Source organism: Helicoverpa armigera, chromosome 8 (genome assembly GCF_030705265.1).
Source record: "Helicoverpa armigera isolate CAAS_96S chromosome 8, ASM3070526v1, whole genome shotgun sequence".
NCBI lineage: Eukaryota > Metazoa > Arthropoda > Insecta > Lepidoptera > Noctuidae > Helicoverpa > Helicoverpa armigera.
The window spans coordinates 905,591-924,489 of record NC_087127.1 but is presented as its reverse complement, the minus strand read 5'-3'; the positions used below and the strand labels follow the sequence as shown (position 1 = coordinate 924,489).

The following is an 18,899-nucleotide window of genomic DNA, read 5'->3' as shown; positions in this document are numbered from 1 at the left end:
TTCAGTAAGTTTATGAATAGCAGTCTGCAATAAGCATGAATGATTCATTCAATTGTGTAGGTACAGGTGATGGATTCACCGAACTGTTATTCCGTAAATGCTCTAAGTCTTGAGTGGTCTTGAAAGGGGTCTAGTGGCATGGCCCCGATCTAAGTGTTCTTGAGTTTCACTCCAGACTATTGTAGTTTACTATCTACATGTGCATTCAGTTATTCATTTCATTGAAATGGTCCATATGGCATAAAACCAACGTAATTAAGGTCCAAATTCAACGATAATATAAACGTCGAGTTTTCTTAAAACAACTAGCGTCTCAAGGAAGGCTAAGGGTGCTTTTTATCAGAGTGGTCAAGGTCAATTTAGTTCTCACTGAATGCATTTGTAAACGCTGTAATTTATTCAAAATGGGCTGAAAGTTTGCAGTTTTTGAAGATCCAGTTTACTAAAGACACCCCCCAAAAACGCGCGCCAATTATCACGATCTTTGCGTTTTTGCCTGTAAGAAGAAATAGTGGAAATAAGGGGCTAGCTCCAAACTAACTACTTTTTGCTAGCACATAACATAGTATTGAATACTGATGAGGCAGGCTTCTTATAAATCTGATATCCGTTCAACAGGGATATCAGATTCATCTTAGTGTCATAAGGAGCTCTCGATTTTTATTCAAGCATCTGCATGATATAGTAGAAGAGGCTGCTGCTGACCGACTTATCTGCAGGCTCAGTTTCTGCATTAGGCCATAGTTTGGAAATACTGTATTAGGTACGTTTTATGTATTAGGTAAAAATTTAAAAAGAAGGTTGTGAGACGAGCGAAACACGTTAGGCTGCTGCTTAGGGTCAAGTCCTATATGTAATTTAATAACGATTCGGAAAACCGGGATTCGAAAAACCAGTGTAAGCTTGATAGAAGAAAGTATCGAAACAAACCCGTCATAATTTCCTCTCCGACATTTATCAGTCCTTTCCGTGTGGGTAGAAATATTCGTTCATAAACGTGGTAAACAAGTCCACATAGATCACGGTCACCTGTTCGCATGACCGGCACCACATAATGCGCTTCCGGCGGAAGTGCGACAATCAGCCATTTTGATTTCTGCTCACATTGTGCGCCCGCGCACACCGTGTCATCGCTGTTACACAATCGATTGTCATTGTATCGATCATCGTGTTTGGGGTAAATCGATGGGAAGGAAAGTTTAGGATAAACATCTCGCTTGGTTTTTAACAATAATGTTATGTAGTTGCTAAGTGCAGTTTTATGAATGTATTTAATCTGACTCTTGCCTGACCCTATTTACTTGCTAAATGTAGAAACATACTTTATTAATTTCTGGATAAGATTATTGAAATAAATCAGTTAAGTGACTTATAACACCTCGCCTACAACCATACATAGATAGCCGTCTGATTTGAAGCAGATATGGGTATATTTAAAAAAAAATATTAAAAAAAGAAACAAAAAACATTGATATTATTTACACTCTCTGCTACGATATGCTAGAACCAGATCAAAAACACCCAACAAACATACAGAACACCTGATTTTCGAGGGTAAAGGTCGCGTCACACCAACACCGCGCAAAGCTATTGTATTAGCACGTACAATGTCAGCGCATCAGTGAGATAACATCGCAATTAGCTGCTTACAACTGTCTGCTTTATAGGTGGTTGTCACGCGACTTTAAAAATGAACAAGTATCCATAATAAAACAAATTGTCGTGTTGATAATGAAGATAAAAATAGAGGTGGATAGAGTAGGTACTTTAGCGATGTTTTTAAAATTAATTTAATCTTTGTTGACCATTCTAAGAGTTCGAATGATAGGCTTTTATTTGTATGATCACGATTTGAAGTAGACTTCATGGTCGGGATACAATTCGCGCTATTTAAGTTTGCATTTCTGAAGCTTTTGACTTCATACGCATTTGTAGGTACAGATCTTGCCGAGAAGCTTGCTTATTCGAAATTTGGCTTCTATTAGCATTGACAGTGGCTACTACACATACTTATGTTAATGGCAAACTTCAGAAACTTATAACTGTATATTAGTCGTACTTGTGTTCATACTCGTATGTATTTAGTTAGTCAGGAGGTAATACAGCAATTATAATTATAATTGAGATGATGATACACATCTGCTGCAAATAAATAAACAAAATTATTATTTCTTCTTTCATGGTCTGCACAGCATTAGCCATGGGGTCGGGAGCATCAGGCTTGGCAACCGAAACACCAGGAGGTGACCTACGCCTGCCAGCCTCAGGGTTGCGGTTCTCGCACAACCAACTTCGTGTGCTGAACTCCTATGTGGACAATCTTTGGGAGGAGGATCAGACAGGTTTGTTGGAAAAGAATGAATATTTTCTCTGTCAATTACAGGTGTTAGATATACATCTATGAATTACTAGCATACGCCAGTGGTTTCACCTGCGTTCCGTGGGGACCTTCGCGCATCCGGATAAAACGCTAGCCTTCCTCGCTACATGGGCTATCAATCAGTAGTTCCCGAGATTAGATACGATCAAGTTAATAAACAAACAAAACCTTCAGCTTTATAATATTAGTTTGGGATTTTTGTTTTTCCTATTTACAGGAAGAATATCTACAGAGTTGGAGAGCGCAGTAGAGAGCCTGGTGCAAAGAATAGTGGATGGCGCTGGACAGAGAGACCCGAGGTTCAGATGCAGTCATCTCATAGCGCTACATAGAGGGAAGAAGGTATATCACTTTTTGATACCCATGAGGATTTTTCAGGATTCCGCTCCTAACAGAAAAACAGGACCCATTTTACATGTGTGTGGTACCTAAGCAGATTAATTTAAAAACACCTGAAATTGGAAATCAATTATTATCAATAACGTACATTCTTGGGACAGATGCGGTCCCGTTCTCTGGAATACCTGATAACGCTGGACTCTCTTCCTCCCCTGAACTCTGGCGATGACTGTCGCCTGCAAGACGGGCCAGTAGGCTACGGGAGAATACGACTCACTGGGAAGGAGGCTGACAAGTGGGAGGAGTTTCTTAACCCTTCGGGATATTTGTGCAGGTACGTAATCATCCACGATCATTCTTTCAACCAGCTGTAACGGAGTAGGTACTACTTTTACACGGAGCGACTGCTTATTTGACCTCTTCAACCCAATTACTCGAAAAACTATTGGTGATACTTATTGATAAAATATAACTCATGAAAGACCTATGTAAGACTGGTAACAGCTGGTACACATTACACAACTATAGTATTCTGAAACAGTAGTAGAAGTTTGCAAAAAACTCTCTAGCAGAGAAAATAATCTCTTACGATACTCTCTTTTAATACTCTTACTCCTTGGTAGTGCTTTGTTTTCGTTCAGCAAGTGAATTGGAAGTAGAAGAAGTGTTTTTCATGATTATCAGCATTATATCTCTTTCTATAGAGACAAAATAGTGGAGCGCTGGGTGGAGCTGATCGCGCGCTGCACCGGTGCACGCGGCGGCGGCGGCTCGCGCGTGCTCTCTGCTCGTGCCGGACCCAGAGCCAAGCCCTACCGACACTGCTATCTGCAGAGAGGTGAGGAATAAATGATTATAGGCCTAGCCTTTTAGCCGTTATGGTCAGTTTCCATCCAGATGCAGCTGAGTATGAGTTTCCCGGGCAACCCGAAGACACTTTGGTAAATGACAACCCGTAAAAATTGCTAACGTTGCTCATAAGTTATACAACCTTATGAGCGCATCCGGCCGTGCTCTCGCTGTGGCGGCATATTGGGCTGACATAGTGTAGTCTCACTATAAGACATGTCATCGACACGAAAGAAGAAGAAGTTACAACTTAACCCCTCTGCTCGACAAGATTTTGACATATGACTTTACCGTTGATTCGGCGGGAATTTTGAATCGCGACATGGATGTCAAAAATTTGTACTAACTTTCAACACATTAATTCTAAGTCCGTAATGCCTGATCAGAAGTATTTTAACTATAACTTTAGAGCTCACTTATTTGACAACAACGTGCAAAGGTCGAATGGAGTCAGTTAATTCAGAAAAAGATAATAATTACGGTGTTTTTAAGTCTATCGAAAAGTTAGGCATTTCAAATTTGGTGAAAACTTACCAATAAATAATCGCATCACTTTCTCAAACACAACACAAACGTCATATTTATAACATTTTCAATCCGTTGCAATACATTTCGTGCACTTATTTATGTTCAATAACTAAAAAATCAGCACATAAAATACACAATAAAAATGAACAATTTACAAGATCAAAAAGAAGTAGAGTTTGGAATGGATTATTTTTTTTTTTTCAATCAGCGGTGTGCATTCGATACCTAAATCGGATATTTATTATAAATAATCGAATACCAATTTTTTATATACCTATTTTTTAATAGCAACTTATTTCAATTTTATTTATTAATTTTAAATTATAGGTTCAATTTGTTTTTGTTGTTAAGAAAAAAGATATTTCAGTTTTATGAAAATTTTTAGCATTAAATTTTTATATGTATTATTTATTTTGGTGTTGCGTCATTCGTAATAATTTTTAACTTTAATTGAATTTTTATTACATACACAGGGAACTCGACAACCGAACTTCTCTCGTCTCCATCTCCTTTACTGTTGCAGAGGCCTCGTAAATACGAATAATATAAGCACAAACACGACAAAGTTTAAATATTCAGTTGTCGAGTTCCCTCGACCTTCACTGGTCTCCATCATCAGGTCAGCTCAAAGCCTTCACTGTTAAATAGTGCTACCAGGCAAACACCTGAGTGATAAGATTTCAACCTACGTATTTCTGCAACTTTCGAAAGTCACCCTCGATTTCTCAAGGTTCCATCATCAAATCCTGACCTGATGATAATGGGACCACCTCGGAAGTATACGCTATCAAACAAAAAAAGAATCATCAAAATCGATAAATAAATGGCTGAGTAATCGCGTAACAAACATAGAAAAAAAAACGGTCGAATTGAGAACCTCCGCTTGGGAAGTCGGTTAAAAATAAGTCGGCGGCGGCCATCTTTCCATCTTGGACCAGCTTTCGATGAACAACGAACTATTTGCCCTTTCAAACAATAAAAACGTCATAAAATTTTGCGATAACTACACCTAACTACGGCTCTCGTCAAATAGCTTTGCCGCTCAGTTAAAAAGTTGGAAGTAACGAATCGCCATTAAATTTGGCAGGTCTACAGGAATCCTGCGCATAAAACACCCGAAGAAATAAATAAGTCTTCATTTGCCGTCTTCGGAAACCCTAAAAACCGAAGATTTTTTTTATTCCGGCTACAACGTATTTTCTACCACTGATTTTCTAGCATTTTTTTCAAAATAAATTAAGTCATTTTACTTTTCCTAATTTATTTCCTAATATATATATATATAATTTATTTTCAGATTATGGTAAGTATACAAAAGTGCAATTTAGTAATATTATAATATCAAATAATATAAAATTATTAAATCGATTCTTTATTTTAACGAATCGGATCATTCGATGCAAAACTTCTATCACCGTCGCCATCTTGTCTATGCGTCTTCAAATTTAAAAAAAACAACTAATGTAAACAAACATGGCGAGTTCGATCAGAATTCCCGGTAATTACGATTGGATTTTAAAAAGGTATATTTCTAACGGGATGCTAAATATGAAAGGTTTGAATGCGTTAAAATAATTTTTTATTTAGTTATTTTATTTAGTACTCACAAATGTGGTTTGATTGGAAAGAAAATAAATATGAGCGTAAATAATTAGGAAAGTGTATGACTGATTCGCAGACCCCAATTGGGGTCTAAACCGAGCTTACGGTGACATTGATGTTCAGACCCCGATTGGGGTCCGCTACGGATTTGACGGTTAACGTGCCTTCCCAAACGCGTAGGGATTCTATAACATATTATGTACCTAGATGGTTGTCCACGAAACGGCCGCACCGAGCGCTGTAAGCATTTATAATAAGCCGAAAACTAATAACGGCTAGCGATTACATTTTGCCACGAAAGCGTAGCAAAGTATAAAAGACAAAGTATACCAAGAATTGGCTAACTACACTTTTGAATCTTTTGCCAACATAAACCGTTATGAATGGTTTCCACACGACTTTTAACCATAAACCAATATCAATTCATTCCATATCCAATTTTATCCTACTTTCGTAGACGCGACGTAACAAAGACATACATATCTGGACGACATTGGGAACATGGCCGCCGTTGCAGGAATGTAATGTTATCGCCTGCAAGAATTCCTGGGACTTGCACGAATGTTGGCTAACGTTAGGTATCTATTAGTGATGTCTATTGTTATGTATGGTTAGTATGTTCTTTATTGGAAGCTGTTAAGGTTTAGTATATATGTTAAAGATTAGTATGAAGGTTTAGTATGAAAGCCATCAAGCCGTAGTAGGTACTCGTTTTTTGACATAATCACTAAAAAAAAGCATTGCTACAGCTTTGGGGGTCATGGAGGGACTTTATATAGGATATATTTTTGAATGCGTCTTCAAATCATTTAAACAAGGTTTTCGGATATTCGTAAAAAATGGAAGCACCTATTTTTTTAAATAAATAAATTTTAAAAAAGGTCTGTTGACTACTTAGTGATGACCTATTACTGCATTACAATAACACATAGAGGTAAGTAGGTGCATTTACTCCACTACCAACACACAAAAATAAAATTCCCCCAAACAAACTACTTTAAAAACTAGGCCACAATCCACCCATATCATTCAGATCAGTTTACCCAACCGTGTAACAAAAAGTCTAGCACATTCACGGAACTCAAGGAATGTGATAATCGTCTCGTGACAGACTGAGGAATTTGGATGGTCACATAGAGATGGTCTGGTTCACGTTTCTAAAGAATGCTTTGATACCACGACGAATTTTCGAAGAACGGTTTTGGTAAAAAACTGAAGGAAAAATTGTTGGTAGGTTGATAAATGGTGCAAAAACTAAGAAACCAAAAGAGAGTGCTTGAATATATTAAACAAATATAAATTAGGTATGCTCCTAATTGATGACCTTTTTGTCGCAATGATCACTATTTCGGACTGCCGGATAAAGGGTCACAGGTTCCATTACCGGTACTCCTTTAATGATCATGTTTGTTGGCAGTGCTCTAGGTGTGATACAATATTATGTAATTAACTAGTTATGTTAGCACCCATAACACAATCTAATCAATAGCTCACTTTGGTGTTAACTGTCCATATGACGTGAAAGGTATCCCAGTATTATTATGAAAACACATTTCTCATTTACAAGAACATACATATTCGTCATTTCAGGAAATTGCAAACAAAGGCATTAATTGAACGAGCCACACATCAGAGCCACACATTTATTTTCATATTAACCTTTCAGCACGCGAAAGTTAGCGAAGTTTTAATTAAAGGAAATATTCCGAGCGGCTCGGTTCAGATTGTTCGGAGGCGGTTAAACTAATAAACTTCGGTTACCGCTATTGGAAACTGAGAGTTCGGTGTGAAGGTTCTTTGCAAGTTAACCTGTAGTTAAGTGGGAAGTTTCTTTCGCTTCCGTTCTGTGCTTGACTGCTTGTATAGTTTGTTGGAGGAAATCAGGTTTTTAATGAACGTCTTTGAGAGACAGGTGCTTTATTGAATCGTGGTTTCTCAGATCAGATTATTGGGATATACATATGTATCTTATAGACCTCCTATGGAGCAGGTCTATATCATTAACAGTTTTTGATCTTATAGACCTCCTCTATAATATTTTTCTGTTTACCAATATCACGATAACAGCCATGATTACAAATTACATACGTAAAACTTTTTAAGCTATATGTTACTCCAGGAGTTTTATATCACCACTTAAAGCATGAAGAGATTAATTATATAACGCTCTTTCAAAGTCCTAAATAAAAAATCACTATGCACTTAACGTTCACACAAGCTTCTAAATAAAATATGCAAACGCAAACATACATAAATCCTACACGGTAACGTCGAGGTCACCTATTTAACCCCGCGGTGAATTCGCTCACAACTGTCGTGTAACATTATTTTATTGTGCACATTCACCATATGCGCAGAGATTAGTTCTCAACTATTTATTCAGTTTGACAGTTGCTCGCCGCTCGCTCGTTCAACTTTGTAATATTGTTTTCGTTCTGGTTACTGTTCTGCACATGTATTTAGCACAACGAATATTTGGTATTTTTTGAAAAACTATAGTAATACAGCTCTTGGTATATATTATACTTGTCCGTTATCCGCGGTTTCTCCCGCGTCCCGTGTGAGCTACTGTCTGATGAATTTGTAGACCTAAGAAAAACCTAAGACATATAATAAGGCAATAATACTTTTAGCAAAGAACATCTCAGCGATACCTTAATATTCTCAAAGCATCCTAATTTAAACAAATAACATTAACAAAATATGAAACGCCAGTTACCTTTCCTCAGTTCATTATTCTGGCTCGCTACATTTATTTCATTAGCTGCTTAATATCAAGTCGAGTAGACCTCCTAATATTTCTGCAAGACAAGGAGTAAGGAAAGATGTGCGGATATGCCATAATGCAGGTAGGTCAGGTGCCTTCTTCTAGGTCAAATACGTACGATGGGCATGACCAAAACGATCAGTTACCAATGAAATAACGAGACGTTCGGGTTTTTGGTATAACAAAAATGATCGGGATCAAAGAAGGCGCATGAGGGCGAAGACAGTAACGTTCCTCGTCCCTCAATCACCCACATGTTAGCACGCTACTTTCTCAGGAGATTTTCTGTTATGGCACCTCCGCTAGTCATTTTGTTCTCCATGTGCAAGACCCACTCGGGGACAGAGAATGAAATATGAAGAGTTTTTTTTTGAATAAATTAGGGCAAGCGCACGACTGAATGGCTCGGATGAATAAATGAAACTTTACTTGAGAAGAAAAGAGCTGTATTCATCTTATTTAGAGTTATTACTATGCTTTTGGGTTTAAAGAGGTGTGTTGAGTTTTATGTCTACTTTTGATTTATAAAATGTTTTCGAAAATAGATTGCGTATTAATAAAACTTCATTACCATATTCGGCGAAAGCCAAGCGGGTCAAGAAATGTTAGTTTCAGGAATCGAGTCAGATGTTTACAAGATGATTTTCCTCTTATACATAATTTAATGGAAATTGCGAAAAAACTTGAAAAATACATGCAAAAATTATTTACGAAACTTTTACTTTCTGTTTTCTATTTGTTATTATTAACCCCCAGAATATGATATATATTATGATAATATATTATATATATTATGATGAGGTTGAAACAACCTTTCGAAAGGTGAATGGACAACATTAGTACATATTCGCCCATAGTTCACTGGACTGTGAACTGATTTCCCTTGGGATAAGAACTTATTCAGTGACCGGTAATAAGGTAGCTCTGCAGTCATTTAATTTACTGTAGTTTTACTGCTTATTTTAACCACTTTACTGTCGATGAAGCAGACACAATAGTTAAATAATCGGTGTGTATTACGTATGACTTATGGGATAGGGAAGTTAGGTAAAGGGTCTTAAAAAAACATAAAAACATTGACCACGGTAATTACATTACTTATAGCAACGGAATTAAATGCATACAAATTGCTTCGTTTGTTTCAATAAATTCTCGTTAACACTTATTTACCGTTTCAACTTACAAAATGAAAAACAACATTTTAAGTAATGGAATGCTGAGTGCAATGTTCTTCGAACGTGTATATGAGTGACCTGTTCTACACGAAAATTCCTGGAAACTTCCATCTTATGTTTTATTTACACTATCCAGCCGCTTTGAATTGGGTTATTACATGACCAAGGATTTGTAAAAGTTCAGTTAGCATTAAAAAAATATTGTCATTACTTTTTGTTTTATGAAATTACTTACGTATTAAATTACATATCATATCTAGTTAACACATATTTTTTTCAATTATTTTTAAAGCAAAGTAAAAAGTTCTTTAAAATATTGTACTGTGTTTTATATATCTTAAAATCATTATTGAAAATTTAGTTATTCTTCAAGTAGGTATTATCTATAACACAAATAAATAAGGTTGAATATCTTGTTCACTCCTAGGTGCCTCTCTCCTCTCAACTCCTGACCGTCGCCTCGCCATCGTCGAAGGGGCAGCCTGGGTGATGGTGCGCGTCGGAGCTGGTGAAGCTGAAGCCAAGCTGATGTTAGGAGCCAGGGTCGAAGGTTGCAGTGCTGCTGCGTACACCAGCAGAGTGCCTCTCACTCATCCACTGGCGTTGTTGCATTATACCAGTGCTCAGGGGGTGAGTTGACTTGTTAAAAGTTCTGTGTGAAAAAAGGCGTTTTAGGATGGAGAGGCTTGTGATTGATTCCGGGTACCTTTTGTTAAATTGAATCCCAAAATATAGAAATTATGTTTACATCGAAATTACAAATAATCGATTGTTCAGAATAACATCTCTTTTTGCCAAAACATCGAATGTTCAAAATATCGAATAGCCATTGATTTAATTGCTCTTTCAATACACCGCACACGTAGGTATTCTTTATTTTGAAATTAGAATTTAATTGATTTCGAAGCCCAAAGTTTAACCGGCTACGGCTGGGTATAACTGGCCATAATAAAAACTGCTAAAAATACATAGTTATTTCATTAGTGTATCTAGCTTGGTATTCAGAAGCTCCACAGCCTAAAAACCATTACCCTTTCAGGATTACTACGCTGCAGCAGTAGGTCCACCATCTACTCTAGTCTGTGGTGATCGCTCATCAACCTGGCAGTTATGGAATCCCTCGTTAGAAGCAGAGTTAGACGCCCATTGTTCTGACCTATCCACCGTCGCCAGGATCGCAGGGGCCTTGAATGTGCTGATAGACAAGATGAGAGAAGGAACTTATCAGGTGACTAGTATTTGGGAGTACCTAATATAGCATTGATAGGATTTCGTTTATTTCTAACTGAAGGGAAAGTACACTATCTTATATACAATGTGTCCCGGGGATAAGTGACCGCCCGAAATTTTTTGAATATTTGTACAAAATTAAGGATAATTTCATTTATATTTTTGAAAAAAAATCATTTAAAAATTTTTATTGTCAGGCCTGTTAATAACAGGCTTTGCTCTTTTTTTTCAAATTTCAACTGACTGTATTTTTGCATTTGTTTGAAATAGCAGCAAACATTGTTGTGAGCTATTGTAGGAAATATCATGTAATTTATTAATAAATTAAAAGAAAGTGATATTCAGGGGGCATTTATTGGACTTATTTTGAAAAAACTGAAAAAAAGGCGTTATTTTCTTTGAATTTTTATTTTCTTTTTTTTCTAATAAATGTTTTATTACATTTTTGTTATGTTTGATAATTTTAATTGATAAACTATGATGTCGGCTAGTCAATAAAGAAAAAGAATTTAAAAGATGTAAAACTTAGGAAATATCTTTAAAAACTGCAGCACGTCACAGTATTTACTAAAAATCATTAAAAAAAAACCAAAGGCGGTAAGTCCCAAATATAAAGGAAATTATCCTTAATTTTGTACAAATATTCAAAAAATTTCGGGCGGTCACTTATCCCCGGGACACATTGTATATTTATTCTAGATTGCTCAAATGACCAACGATGGCTTTTCTATTTTATTCCCCTTATAGGCGAATTTGGAAAAAACTCTTCAGGTTCTCAAAAAATTCTATATATCAAGAGGAAGATTCTTTTCGAAAGCTCTTGTCGAATATTATAGAAAAGGCTTGAAGTTATGATCTTCCTCTTGAAAAAAATGGAATGGACAATTCCATGACCTTTGCATTGAATTAAAACTCTACTTGTGCGTAGGGCACGCTACGAGTGTTAAGCCGCTACGCCGCTAGCAGCGCGCTACGGCGTAGGCTGGACCGCTGCGGTGCCTACGCGCATTCGGCAGCGCGCTGCTGTGTAGCCGCTCATGCTTCACATCATCTGTTGTTGGTGCTTGATTCGTAAGTTTACAGAACATAACAATACATTTTGTGAGATTGTAAATAAATAAATCCAATTACAATTGACCCTGAAAATGAGGTTAAAAAAAAGGAAACATCTTGAATATAACATAGCATAAAAATAACATTGATGTTGACACCCTGAAAATTCAAGATTTGTCCTGAATTTCTTTAAGCCGCAATTTATTTTGAATTAATTTTAGCTTTAAGGAAGGTTAAGCTAGTTTCATCCTGTGGTTCTTTAATTTAATTAAGCAAAACATACAAAAAATCTTTTTAAAATGTATTTGCCATGTCTCCAGGTTATACGCCCTATGTGATCGTGGCGGTCCTGCCGGCTACGTGTTCCCAGTAGCTCGCGGGTCACTGGTGCGGCGAGGGGCGCGGGACGCCGACTGGGCAGGAGATGCTGCTTGCATCAAAGCCTGTCTATTGCAGATGCATCACGTTGCTGGTATGGTATCGGAATAAGAATACTGCAACATATCACACGGAGTTCAGTAGGATGCATTTTACTTTTATCTTGTTACCCCCCTTTTTATGTGAAATCCTCAAATGACCCCTCCCGCTGTGGGCGCAATCTGGAGGAGTGTCAATCTTATTGACTAAAACCGACTTTGTTTTTCAAAATCTCTTTATGTACCAGTCCCTGTATGTACCAGGGTAACCCCTGACATGATTATTTTATGTCCCAGGTGAAGACATTCCACCATCCCCATCAGAGTGCCTAGAAACAGCTCTTCTAAGCCGCTGGGAGAGCCTGAACAGGTCGGCTCGCGTGTCGGCAGGCTCCACTCCGACGTACTCGCGCCGACAGCTGCGCTACCTGTGGAGGCTCGCCAGCGAACTGCTGCACTGCAAGACTATGGTGACGTGTGTAAGTGTACTCCGACTCCTCAGGGTGTCTGAATATGGTCCTCTTCAGCCGCTGGGAGAGCCTGACTGACAAGCTTCAGGATAATAGCAAGACGATCCCTACCTTCTTACATCCAGAATACTTTTATGAGGTTCTCCGATTTCGCCTTCATTTCACTCTAGGCAGAGAGTATGATAATATGCTCTAGGTGAGCATATAAATTAATATCCGTCACATTATTTTTGAGTACCCATTTTATCTTTCTCCAGGAAAACCACAGCACATTCAGAGCTAACCTCATCCAGGTTACATCATTAGACCAGGAACCTATTGAGGATCTGATCCATGTGTTAGCGATCATGTTGGACCAGGCTCGGGACCTGTACCTGAACAACTTCCACTCCAGGAATGTGGGGGAGTTTGATAGAGAGCTGTCAGCGTACAGGTGAGTTTCACGACATTTAGAAATAGATGGAACTGAGCTTGGAAATAGAACAACTCAAAAGAAGTGCGCTTTGGCAGATTTCAATGTGCTCCTTTATAAACGTCCTTGAGCAATCTTCTTATATACTTCGTTAGTTCATAGATCCTGGAGACAGAAGATAGTTCAAAAATATGTCTCTAAATCTACATAATTACCAACAGGTCAAAAAAATGGAACAAACTAAAGGACTACTACGACGCATCATCAGCTTGTCTGATAGACGCCGTTCGACGAGACCCCGACCTTCGGCGCGAAGACTTGACAGACCAGACGACTGTCATGAAAAACATCTTGAACTGGCTTTATAAAGGAGCTAAAGACGACAAGAAGTACTTAGGACCAGTGCTAAAGCCTTACCTTGAAGGTCTTTTCACCAGTTCTTTGGAGAACTCCTGGTTTTTGGAAGATTTTGATGGGAATAAGTGTTTGAAAGAGTATGATGGGTTGGCGGAGTACTGTCTTGGTGTTCATGATGGGTCTTTGGAGCCGTGCATGGGGTTGCTCGATGCGGCTAAGAAGTTTGCATGGGCTAAAGCCATGGTGGATTTTGTGGACCGATTTCGGCATATAGGTGAGTAGATTATTTTTCTTGTTTGTTTATAGCTTTCTGTGAGGCATATATCCCTGTTGGGGATAGCAAAATTTCGCCATATGAATGATTTGCGGACTTCTACGAGTCCAAAATTCGCATACTAGTATAATTTTTTTAAGGAAATTGTCTATCTTTTTTATTGTTTATTTATTTACGAAAATAGTTCATACACAAAATTCTGCAAATGTTCTGTATTGTACTTCAGTTTGTCCAGCTAGATTTATATCTGTATTAAAAAAAAAAACTTTCCAACTTCAACCTTCCTTAGAGAATAAACCTGAACCCACAAACCAGCAATTGCTATAAAATAAACTACATACCAGAGCCCAGAGGTCATTGCCCTCATGAATACAAGCCGCCATTACAGAGCGTTTGATTGTTAATTTACAAAGCTCCCGGGTTTACCGCGGCGAATTCACCAGCGCTCACATTTAGCTAAATTGAAGGGATAATAGAGTAACGACCACTGCAAAATTGTAAATAAACCACGTATTTCATGTTACTGTGGTAAATACAGTTGGTTTTAGTGTTAAATTGAGGCTAGGCACTGAAGTACTTGCTTTCTGGGCCGTCAATTACACCATTCTCTTGGTAATTACCGCTGGTTTCGATTCTGTAACGAAGTTCATGTCAATTGACTTAGCAAAACCAAGTATTTTTAAAGGATTATATACTTATAGGTCCTAAAGTTCCATTGATAGCATTTAAAGACGACAAGTAAGTAACAGTTATAGTTAAGGGTAATAAACCGCACATATAAACGATACCTACGCTTCTCACGGTAAACTTTCAAAAATACAAAACGTCTCCTTTAAAAGCAGGTCCACAACAATAACAGAAACCACTATTTTATATCACAATATCCACTGGATCAACATTTCAAGATCGTTTCGCTTGCAACGGAATACGTTAGCATTTTTAATATGACCAGTTTACTCTGGTCTGTTTTATCGTGGTACTGTTGGGTAAAGGGGGCTCAGGGTTAGGTGGCTAAGAGTTAATGCTGGTTGTGGCTGGTTTTGTGTGGAACTAGGAAGCTGGATGAGACTAGAGAGGGAATGGGTTTTAGTGGGAGAGAATTTTTGGAGTTGTGTAGTTGTTGATTGATTAGTTGTCACAAATGTTGTCATATGGTAGGCTACCTGTTATCCCCGGTTCTATCTGCATTGCACCCCGGGTGATCTACTTGCCGCGACCGGATAAAAAGTAAACGCAGTAGACGTCTGCGTGCCTAAGCGCATTTAAATCCGTTCAGTCATTTTGGTGTAAAAGCTGGACCGATAGACAGATTTGCTTTCACATGTATTCTATTTATTAGGTACTAAGCATTTATTACAAACATAAGCCTTCTTGTCAGTGGGGTAAATAGAGAAGTCTTAAGAAGTCTTAAGTATGTAACTACATATGAACATATGTAAGTGGGTATCGAAACAACTTGTAAAATTGAAACTGTTCTGTAGTTAATTCTCCCTTTTTCTTCAGTAGTTATGACTTGAGACATACATAATTTTAATTGTATTACAAAAGTCCTTCCATTTACTTTACGCGTTGGTTAAAGTTGTGAACTGTGGCGAGTTGCAAATCCCGTGTAAGTTGTGGCCACGCTGCCGAGTCTCCCTGCGAGTTGTTCTGAACGATCGCTCCTATACTTTTTGAAATTGTAAACTTTTTTTCTACAGCCGTTTTTAATAACTCGATTGGCGATCGGTTAAACTTTGGTCAATATTTTGGAGAAATGTTGTTTCACATTAATTGAATCTACTAATATTGAAGAGTTTATTTGTTTTGTACATTACTGAGTATACAGGGGTAGTACATAAGGGAGTACATAAGGGAGTATACAAGGGTAGTACATAAGGCAGTAAACAAGGGTAGTACATAAGGCAGTATACAAGGGTAGTACATAAGAAAGTCGACTCCTTCCTCCAATAAGTCTGGATTAATTTTATATCATTTTCGCTATATTTGCTTCCACTTTGTTCAAATAAATCTGTCTAGTTCCTTTTTTATTACTCAAATAACTATGATTTGCATTTCTTCAATACGAAAAGAAAGTCTGTAATTAAGTTTCTTTGTTACTACTCAAACATTTACAATGGACTGTAGTAATAAATCTACAAGTTCATCTTTTTATTATATTTTTTAGTTTATTCATATTTAAACTTTTACAAAATGATCTTATTATAGGGAAACTAGGTATCAAAATATTCATCTACAAGTTGAAGTCTATCTACAAGACTTTAGCGCATTTTCAGAGCTTAGCTGTAAAATCGTACGGTAATCGTAAAAGCAGTAGGATCATGGAAAACAAAATGACTATCAGAGATGTCATGACGTTGAATCTCCTAAGAACGTCTCCTAAAACGCCTTCTATAGAACCCGCTCATTATTTTCAAAATAAATGGCCAATCAATCAAGACCAATCTTTGGCAGATTGGTTTTGATTTGACAAAGACCCCGAACGTCTCGTGAGTTCTAGTATCACGCCTTCAGTATGTTGCTTGACCTACAAGAAGGCGTATGACCTACCTTCCTTTTGTCATCTCCACTATTCCTTCTTCCATGGATAGACTGCTGAGCTAGAATATTTAATGTCATTGTGCATCTGGGTTTATTTTGCAGAATAGTTGCATCTGTTCGAGTTAGGACAAATATGTTGGTAGTACGGTTTAGCTGCATGTACGTCCAAGTGAATTATAGCTGTTTATACTTACTTGGACACTGTACTTTAAGTTATCTTGGTTGTGGTGGAGTTCTAGAATACAATTCCATACTAGAGTATTAGACAATTCCATACAATTTCATAGTATTCCATAGTATGGAATACAATTCCATAGTAGAGTAGAGTTAATTAATAAGATTAGATTTAATTGTATTTTAATAGTAACTCGAATTCAAGTATGGATTTTGTGATAAAATGGTTTCTTTATCTACTATGCTTATATGCTACTTGCTTATTTTCTTTTGTCTCAATCCATCCAAAATTTGTCTGTAAGAAATCTTTTAGCGATAAGACCTCCCATTGTGTCCCCTAAACTTTTAAATATTTAGTTTGGTTTTTGTAATTTTAATTGATACACATAAATACATAATAAAGAATTGAACTAGGACGTTTATTATCGATTATATACATAGCTTTATATATTAGTGGCCAAAAATGTTTGATGTTCGAAGGGCTATTATGGGTGTTATTATTTTTAAAATAAAATATAACTATCTGAAATTTCCAAATCTGACACTATGCCTACCTTTTCAGATTTCCGCCTAGTCTTCCCCACCGGAGAAGGCATGGCAATCTCCTACCCTGTAAAGCTACCATCACGCCGCGAGCACAGTTCTGCCCGTACCCTCACGCTTAGTCGCCGTGATAAGGCGGAGGCGAAGTTGAGGCTTGCGAAGAGATGTGTGCTGGGAGCTTTCGCGACGGGTCTGGTGGGGGATAGGAGGTAAGATAGTTAATAGTGTTAAACTAGATAGTAAAGGGTGATTTTTTTGCTGGTATCTTTTTGGCAACACTGTTTTTAACAGACCACGCGTGAATTGTGTCTTGTGTCATTGTTAAACTTGTTCAGTATGGTCTATAATTTAACCATGAATCGACTTACGAACGAACAACGCTTGCAAATTATTGAATTTTACTATCAAAATTTTGCTCGGTTAAGAAGAGAGTGCATGGCGCACATCTTCCAATTTATGATTTTTTTTTGCCCAAAATGGAAGAATTGGACATGCCTGACACGTGGTTTCAACAAGACGGTGCCACATGCCACACGGCACGCGAAACAATGGCCCAATTGAGAGCCGCCTTCGGTGAACAGTTTATCTCACGTTTTGGGCCCGTCAATTGGCCGCCTAGATCGCGTGATCTAACGCCTTTGGACTATTTCTTGTGGAGCCATGTTAAGGCTCATGTCTACAGGGATAAACCAGCAACGATTGACGCACTGGGAGCCAATATTGAAGCATTTATTCGTAATATACCGGCTGATATGTTGGAGAGAGTGTGCCGAAATTGGGCCTTGCGAATGGGCCATCAAAACCGAAGCCGCGGCCAGCATTTGCATGAAATCATCTTCAAACATTGAATTATATTGATCGTTCTATCGATTCCAATAAAGATTTCATCAAATTTTTCAATTTTTTTGTCATTTTTTTGAAAATCAAATCCTATACCTCTTAAAAAATCACCCGTTATTAATATTACGAAGGTGAAAGTTTGTAGGTAATGGTATGTATTTAACTACCCCGCAAGGACTACTCAATTAATTTTGATGTAAATTGGGAGTAATATAGCGAATCGTAATTAAAGGTTTTGGAAAGAAGTTAGCTAAGGAAACTTAATCTATGTGAACTACATTTTATGAATACTATGAAAAAGAGGTGTCAGTATTCCTTGCGTTTGGTTCGTGAAAGACAGCGTATTTGCCAGATTTATTTCTATTAAAACAAAATAAAACTGTAATAAATAGCCTGAAGAAAGACAAAAATATAAACAGTTTACTATACTTAAATGTACTTAATATCCAAAACTAATAGTATGAAACATGACCTTATCAATATAACGTAGTTTGGCCGGTAGCATGAAACTGTCGGAGTGTGGCGCGGCGCCAGACATTATGACGTTGCCAATAAACTTTCACGTTGTTGCACTCAGGTAACACTGTTCTGAAAGTAGGTGATTTTGTAGCTGTTTGTATGTACTAACTTATAAAAAAAATACTGACATAATATTTGCCAGACTCGGGAATCGGACCCAAGACCTCGTGCTCAGCAGCCGCACTTGCGACAGCTGGATCAACGAGGCAGTTTCTTGTAAATAACACTTTTATCGCACGTACCTACATGTCCAGGCAGACTAAGTTTAAACTTAAAATTAAGACAGAAAAATATTAACATTCTATAGTTCTTAAGCCAATTAACTTTCACGTGGTTTCACTCAGGTAACACTGTTTTGAGAGTACGAGATATTGTAGGTAGAAGCGAGTTTTTATTTTAGGCTAAAGTGATAATAGTTTGTCTTTTGATT

General features: G+C 37.5%; 2 protein-coding genes across 3 annotated transcripts in view; one reads left to right on the top strand and one right to left on the bottom strand.

The window, feature by feature from the left end:
• The window catches only part of LOC110383678 (protein lin-37 homolog), a 358,932-nt gene that overhangs the window by 33,011 nt on the left and 307,022 nt on the right, over window positions 1-18,899 (bottom strand). The window lies entirely within an intron of this gene.
• LOC110383730 (uncharacterized) overlaps window positions 1-18,899 on the top strand; it is a 33,294-nt gene that overhangs the window by 8,611 nt on the left and 5,784 nt on the right. The window contains exons 2-13 of the mRNA XM_064035689.1: window positions 2,193-2,342; window positions 2,598-2,722; window positions 2,881-3,053; window positions 3,424-3,557; window positions 10,068-10,270; window positions 10,680-10,868; window positions 11,799-11,941; window positions 12,244-12,395; window positions 12,637-12,818; window positions 13,067-13,242; window positions 13,443-13,852; window positions 17,130-17,319. Of these exons, the coding sequence (XP_063891759.1) occupies window positions 2,201-2,342; window positions 2,598-2,722; window positions 2,881-3,053; window positions 3,424-3,557; window positions 10,068-10,270; window positions 10,680-10,868; window positions 11,799-11,941; window positions 12,244-12,395; window positions 12,637-12,818; window positions 13,067-13,242; window positions 13,443-13,852; window positions 17,130-17,319 (2,219 nt within the window). The 5' untranslated portion in view covers window positions 2,193-2,200. The remainder of the gene's footprint in view (window positions 1-2,192; window positions 2,343-2,597; window positions 2,723-2,880; window positions 3,054-3,423; window positions 3,558-10,067; window positions 10,271-10,679; window positions 10,869-11,798; window positions 11,942-12,243; window positions 12,396-12,636; window positions 12,819-13,066; window positions 13,243-13,442; window positions 13,853-17,129; window positions 17,320-18,899) is intronic.